The 7,247-nt window shown below is 37.1% G+C and overlaps 1 protein-coding gene across 1 annotated transcript in view; it reads left to right on the top strand.

Annotated features, from left to right (window-relative positions):
• The window catches only part of JAM2 (junctional adhesion molecule 2), a 37,357-nt gene extending 30,204 nt beyond the window's left edge, over positions 1–7,153 (top strand). Inside the window, exons 5-10 of the mRNA XM_030469393.1 lie at positions 281–486; positions 1,815–1,917; positions 3,470–3,577; positions 4,398–4,413; positions 5,330–5,363; positions 6,397–7,153. Of these exons, the coding sequence (XP_030325253.1) occupies positions 281–486; positions 1,815–1,917; positions 3,470–3,577; positions 4,398–4,413; positions 5,330–5,363; positions 6,397–6,429 (500 nt within the window). The 3' untranslated portion in view covers positions 6,430–7,153. The remainder of the gene's footprint in view (positions 1–280; positions 487–1,814; positions 1,918–3,469; positions 3,578–4,397; positions 4,414–5,329; positions 5,364–6,396) is intronic.
• The last annotated feature ends 94 nt before the right edge of the window (positions 7,154–7,247 follow it).

Raw genomic sequence — 7,247 nt, forward strand, 5'->3', positions numbered from 1 at the left:
CAAAAATGGAAAAAACCCCATTTATTCCTTCTTTCTTCAATTCTCTCAACAACTTTCCTCTTTTGAATACATCTTCCTAATTTAAAGTTGAAATCTTTGGAGCCCAAAAGTGTGTGTGTGTGTGTGTGTGTGTGTGTGTGTGTGTGGTGCTCACAAAAACTTAAGAAAATCAGTCAGCATTTTGCTTATTTTTCTTTATTTTGTCCTTTTATTTTAAAATCAGCCAAAAAACCCCCCAAACCCTCTGTATAGAAGTAACAAGTGCAATTTCATTGTCCAGTTGCTCCAACTACTCCGGTATGCGAGGTCCCCAGCTCGGCAATGACGGGCACAGCAGTGGAACTGAGCTGTAAGGAGACTGAGGGGTCTCCTCCCTCTGAGTACCAGTGGTACAAGAATGGTGTTGCCTTATGGGAGAAGACAGGAACAGGCGGTGCTAGAGCAGCAAACATAACTTACACAATGAATAAAAAGTCTGGCACTCTGGTAAGTGTAATAACCAACTCTGTAATACCTACCTAGTAAGACAACCAAATTTGCTGTTGAGTACGATGGTGCACGGGGGTCTTAATCTAAAAACACACAAGGTCTTTGTCAAAGATCAAGGTCATGCTGAAATATGTGCCAACAAATGTAGAAGGTGCTTTCTGCCTCATTTCAATGACAAGCCACAGACGCTGCATGGTACAGACAAATTGGGTGAGTTGCAAGGATGCAGTAATGATAAATGGGCAGAATCTAGAAAATTCATCATAAATAACACAGTGATAGGTGAGAAGGATCTGTCAGTATGTCAAAAGAGTTATATTTCATAGCACCTTAAAATTTAAAATACTGACTTCACACACGTAAGTGGGGGTGCAGTGCTAAGGGCAGTCAGAATCTGTGCAGTCTGCATTTACAAATGCAGAATCTGCATTTACAGATTCCAGTCCAGTAGCTGTCAAGTCAGTGGGAATGAATCAGTATTTCCTTAATACTTAACTAACCTTAAGATGTGTTTTGGTTTAGTTGTTTGTTTTATGGTGTGGGTTTTTTCCCTCTCAGAACTGGCCATATCTAAAGTTGTTCAGGGTCACCCTGCTCTTGCGCATGATCAGACCTAAAAATCGAAATGTGACAAAGCATTCAGAGGTGCTGTGGATCTTTCAGCACACTATGGAAATTAGTTGGACTACTCCAAATTACCTACCACTCCTGAAAATACTAGTTTAAAAGTATGGGATGTATTAAAGGAAAAAAAAAACAGGTTTAATGATAAATAAATAATATGAAACACTGGAAATGACATGAGGTCAGTCTCTGTGCTTCTCTTCCTTGATTTCATTTTTACAGCAGTTTGATTAACAGTGCAGTTAACTTTAGAAAGTACCCTTTCTTGGGGAGTAGCCCACAAACTTTCTATGGGAAATGCTTTTTTTCTATTTTTTTCTTTTAAATTTGTTTTATGTGTGAAATGAAGAAAATGCTCTGATGCCACAGATTCACAGATTAGAGTATGTCTAAAAAAAATAAGAAACATTTTGTTGGAAACTACTGGGGCACTGAAAAATAATCTCCTTCCAGGTACACTCCATCTATTTAAAATGTCCATCTAAAAGACCCTCTTAGACCAGAAGCTGAATTTAATGACTGGGGTTTTGACTAGGAAGCTGAGGTCACACTGGACCAGAGTTTCTCTCAGACCTTTTTTTTTGTTAAAGAAAATCAACCAAACAAGCAAACTTTGTTGACAGATCAAAATTTCTATCCCACAGGAAATTCTGCCTTTTTTTTTTCCATTCTGATAATGGTTTTGGACTCTATCTTAACAGCTATTTAACACAGTTACAAAGAATGACACTGGAGAGTATTTCTGTGAAGCTTCCAATGGGATCGGATTATCTCAGAAATGCTCAGTGAAGCGAATGCAAGTTGGTATGTGTCAAAGTAAATAAGGGTGTAAAACAGTCTTGAAATAGGAATTATTTTACTGCATGATGCAACAGAGAAGCTAAGACCAGATTAAATTCTATTTGGATTATGGCTTTTGGGGGAGTAATAATAATAGTAATAATGAGTTCCTTATGTGTAGTTGCCGTAGCTACTTAAAGTATTCCTTTCTTACAGCACAAATATGTCTCACAGAAAAGTAGCTATTGTAGTACCTTAAAATTACTGCAGCAGCCACCCTTAAGGTTACTTAACACTGAACTTCACACAACAGCAGCATCCATCTGAGATCTTTAATATTTTGTAATGCTTCTGTGAAAGATGCACAGCACAACATGCCAGTCCACTCGTTCATTTTCTTTATGAAAAGCCTCCCTTTGGCGACGTATTCATGTGAGACCTTAATGTAACAGATCAGAAATTTAACTGAATGGCCCATTTATACCTGCCAGAGGAACACTGAAAGTAAAAAGAAAGGAAAATAAAAAAAATCATGCTGCCTGTTTCTTTTCTACTTATGAAGTATCAGTGAAGCATAACGTTGGTTAGCTAATGAAGAATTTAGCAAAAGCTGGATGTGCAAAGTCTCTAATAACCCAAAATGTATGAATGTTTTTGGAAAATACAGAATTAACTCTTACAGATGTGATTGGAAAGCAAATGGTAAAGAAACACTTAAAGTTTCTAAAGATCCTAACAAATACTTCACAGGAGTTCATGTCCAAGTATTCTCTAACAAAACTGGTTCATTCTTAAAACTTATTTGAAAATCACTGCATCATGGCTTTTAATGCATTCCTGGGTTTTATGAGCAAGTGTACCACAAGCTACCAAGATAGAATCCCTCTATTGTGGAAAATTAAAATCTTAAATTGTTGTCAACAGAAACTGATAGGTTCAGGGGTAAAATTCCCAACTCTACATTAGTGTATGCTTAAAGGCAGGATCCAAGTAACTGGACATATGATAAAGAACTATGAAAATGTTTATGCTTGGTCTTATTTTTTGTTTGTTGTTGGTTTTCCCCTTAAAATGCATGACTGTCTGAAGCTCCTGATGATTGTATCAGGAAATACACAAGACATCACCTTCAATTAAAAATGGTTGGATGTGTGTTAGCCCAGTGTAAAGTTTAACTTTAGACATCTGCGCTGAATTATTTGTTGGTATTTATTGTGTTGAATTTTCAAAACCTCAATGTTTTAAAATAAAAAAAACATTGAATTTTGAATAACTTGTCTGAAGAGTTCTTCAGGATTGGGACCTGACCCTGTCCTTAGCTGTTTCACGTACTGTAGACAAAGTAACTATATGAAAACACTTGCTTTAAGACTTTTCAAGGCTTTGAGATGTTTTTTCCTTAGAGACATATGACTTGAATAATGCTTATTAGGGATATCTGCATGTTACTAACACCTCAATTGCTTGGGCCAAAGACCACCTATAAATACAAAAGGTACCAGTAATATTTAGGAAAAATCCAACCAAGGGAAATTTTTACAATTTATAACATTGGGCTTATGTTTTATAATTACAGATGACTTGAATGTAAGCGGCATCATTGCTGCAGTAGTATGTGTGGCTTTGGTAATGGCATTGTGTGGCCTTGGAGTATTTTATGCCCAGAAAAAGGGCTACTTCACGAGTAAGTAAAGTCAAATCACTCCTTTCTTGGGTCAAAAAAACAAAACCACAAAAAACCCCCAAAAACCTAACCCAAACCAACCAAACAAAAAAAATCAACCCTGTATTTCTGCTGACTGTAACATGTCCTTTTCATGAAGGCTCTGAGTCCACAGTACTAAAGCTAAAGAGCATTACACCAGCAGCAACATTTTTATTCTGCCAACTTCTACTGCAAAAGATACTTTAAAAATGGCACGCAGACATTTGGGCAGGTGCGTAATGCTGCCAAACAGCAGCCCAGCGAACGCAACGAACCGAACCCTGGTTCCTAGAGCCCCCGCTCTCATTTTGAGAAGCGATGGCAAAGAAGTCGTGAAGTTCCCTTGTGCTCTCAAAAGTCTGAGCGGCTGAGTTGTGATGACGGGGAAACCAACTTACTGGCTCCCTCTTCTGGGTCGTGGCTAAAGTGCACGTGGAGAAACACGGATTTTAAGGATTGCTGCAAAAAATCTCGGTACCCAGCAACCAAATCTCTCTGCAGCATTAACGTTAGTGCCTGCAGAGTTCAGCACAGCAAGAAGGGATGCCCGATGTGGAGGTCTGAGAAGGTCCTCTGCCTAGAATTAAAAGGCTTACAGAGCTGCTGTTAAAATTCATGGTCATTTGAAAGTTCCTTTACCTTTGATACTCACATGTTTAAACTCATGACATCTAAATCTGACATTTTGTTGAGAAACTCCTTCTAGAAACTGAAGAGCTGATTAAGCGATAACTATTTCAATGCACTTAAAATCAAAGGAAGATGTTCTTGTGATAATTTTTTTCTTCTTCTTTTTCAGAGGAAAGCTCTTCCCAGTAAGTATCTCGATACAAGTAGTACACAAGTAACTACAAACTTAGTTTATGTGTCTGATGGCTTCATAACTGTGATGATTGTTTAGGGCCTTTCTCACATGACTCTGCCACAGTGGCTCCTTTGAACACTGAAATAAACTTGATCCTACATGACAGCTAGTTCCCTTATTAGAACCATTGCCCTGGCTGGAAAATGGATTAAGCATGAATCCTGTGATAAATGTGCAGAGATGTGTCTTCTTACATAGTTATGGTTTACACTCCCTAACTCAGCTACAAGCATGCATCTTCTCCTTTTCGAACTAGACAAAAGATGCTCAGAACCGAGTTGAACAGCTCCCATATCCATGTCTACAGATTATTTTGGGAAATATTTGATAAAAATACAATGGGTGTAGACTTTCTGAGCGTGTCTGGTCTACTCCTTTAATGTGGATTTATTTCATGCCCTTACATTTCTTAGTAGCAAGTTGGAATTCCTCAAGCTATTTTAGTGATCTCCCACACAAGGCTAAAACTGTGTGCTTTGGATGTTGCCCTCAAGCCTTTGGTTTAACTTTTTGCTTTTAAAAGTTTCTCTTAGTCCTTATAGGTAATAACAAGTTAAAAAATACTAAAGCTAAATTTAGTTACTACTTTAGAATATTATGCTGTTTATATTGGCTTTGAACAAGACAAAATGCATAACTGGAAGCACTGAAAAGACAAGCTAGGGAAGATAATTTGGCAGTGGTTCATGAGATAATGACAGCTGTCTAAAAGCATTCAATGGATATTATTGTAACTTTTTCCTAAAAGGGGAAAAACTCTTAGGACTGCTAGAAGCCAGGAAAAAATGCACTCCTAAATTAGATTCTCTTAGGGATAAAACTAACACCAGAAAAGTCATTAACAAAGTTTTCTTTCCTGTTAACAGAAAGAAGACCGATTATCAATCTACAAGTGAAAAGGCAAGTATTTTGCATTAAGTTGTGTGTTCACAAAGTTTTAAGTGTCTTCAAAATTCCATAAGCCTGGGATATTTTTGCACACACCACCCATACCTGGAGATACCTTACCCCTGTTTGCCATTAAAGCTTCCTATTACTTAAGTCTCAAATGCCACACAGCTATATCACTTTGCTCCATACTTCGCCCTTTCATCCTTTTTCTTTCCTCTTTTCATGATTACATTCCCTCCATCAAACTAAAAAGGTAATGCCCTTAACTATTTGGCAATCTCATCTCTATAGTGCCCACTAAATAATGATGTTCCTTGTTTGTGGAGCATTCCACTCTGCTATGCTTGTGCCTATTGGTTAATTTAAAGAAAATGAAATGCGGACCAAGGCAGCAGGGAGAGAAAGTTTGGGCCTTAATTCTCCTAAGATTAGTGTAGCTCAAAGACTTGACTAAATATGGAAGATAAACTTACTTTTTCCTCCTTTCTCCTTGAGAGGGCTCATGTGCTTTACCTGAATGTACATTGTTCCAGCTTTTCAGATTGGTGTAAGAAGAATGGAGTTCAAACTAATTTTCAACTAGGAGCAACTTAATTTCACTATTTATAGTTTCCATTATATCCTTAAAAGCTTCCCGAGTGCCACCTGCTTCTTTAATCAAAACAGTGTACTACAGCGTAAGGCAATTTATTCACCTTGTAAGTTTGTAAAAAAAACTGAGGCCAGCTGCCTGGTTGCTCTGAGTGGGAAGGAACAAACTTCAAAGAGTTGTGGTATCCTTATCTATATTGATGCACTTATGAATGAGATGCTCAAAACAGCTGTTTAATACTTGTGTTTTTAATAGGTTCCTAATTACATCTATTCTGCATAGCAGTGCATTCAGTAAACTTCCCTTTCCAGAAAAGAGTAAACATCAACTAAGTGCTTCAGGGATGCTGTTTTTCAATCTTAATGCCTTCATTTCTTCTGAAATGTACACTGTGTTATTCTGGTTTAAATCCTTGAAATATTACTTACTAACTTTGTTTGTTTCATTTAGGATTTCAAGCATACCAAATCCTTTGTTATTTAGAAGATTTCAGCCTCTGTGAGGGACAACAAATGATGACATGTTATACAACAGTATCAAAGAGATCTTTTGACCTCTACTCAGTAAAAACTGTTTCCATGTACTACATGCTGAAAATAGAAACTGCCAATGTTTAGATCTAGTCAACATAGCTCTAATTGCTTTTTTTTTTTAAAGCAAACAAAACCCAAAAAACCTTGAAGCTAGATAGAGCTAATTGAATATACAAGTTTTTGTGAAAACTTATTTTGTTCATGTATACATGCAGCAATACAGGATTCACTCTTGCAACCCAGAACAATCTATTTAAATAATGTTCACAGATCACCTTGCTACCACTACTTCTACTACTTGCACCTCCACCATTGTCAAGGGCTGAAACTCTCCTGCAATTTGGACTTATTAGTACCTTGACACTGTATTACTTTGCCAAAGCCACCTGTAAGTACGTAAGTAGTCGTGCAGACTTAAAATCACTACCCAGACAGAATTAAGCTTCCTGTAATTGAAGTTCAAGCAGTGTTTTATTGTCTAATATAAAATATCTACATAAAATATCTAATATAAAATGGCTACAGCTTCTTTTCCACAAGGAAGTGCATTTCTCTCTGTAGACTACATATGTAATTTCATTCTGAAGAAAACACAAGCCAGTACAACTCAAGCTGTAGTGTCTGGACCCTAACTGTTGAAGTGCTCCAAATAAATGGTTCCTTAAAACATGAAATATTTGTGTCAGTCGTTCAGTTACTGAAATTTAAATCTCCCAACCTTATTAACAGCTTTCAGCTTCTATAAGAATAATACCTCATCACTTGCGT

The sequence above is a fragment of the Calypte anna genome, chromosome 1 (assembly GCF_003957555.1).
Source record: "Calypte anna isolate BGI_N300 chromosome 1, bCalAnn1_v1.p, whole genome shotgun sequence".
In the NCBI taxonomy this organism is placed as follows: domain Eukaryota; kingdom Metazoa; phylum Chordata; class Aves; order Apodiformes; family Trochilidae; genus Calypte; species Calypte anna.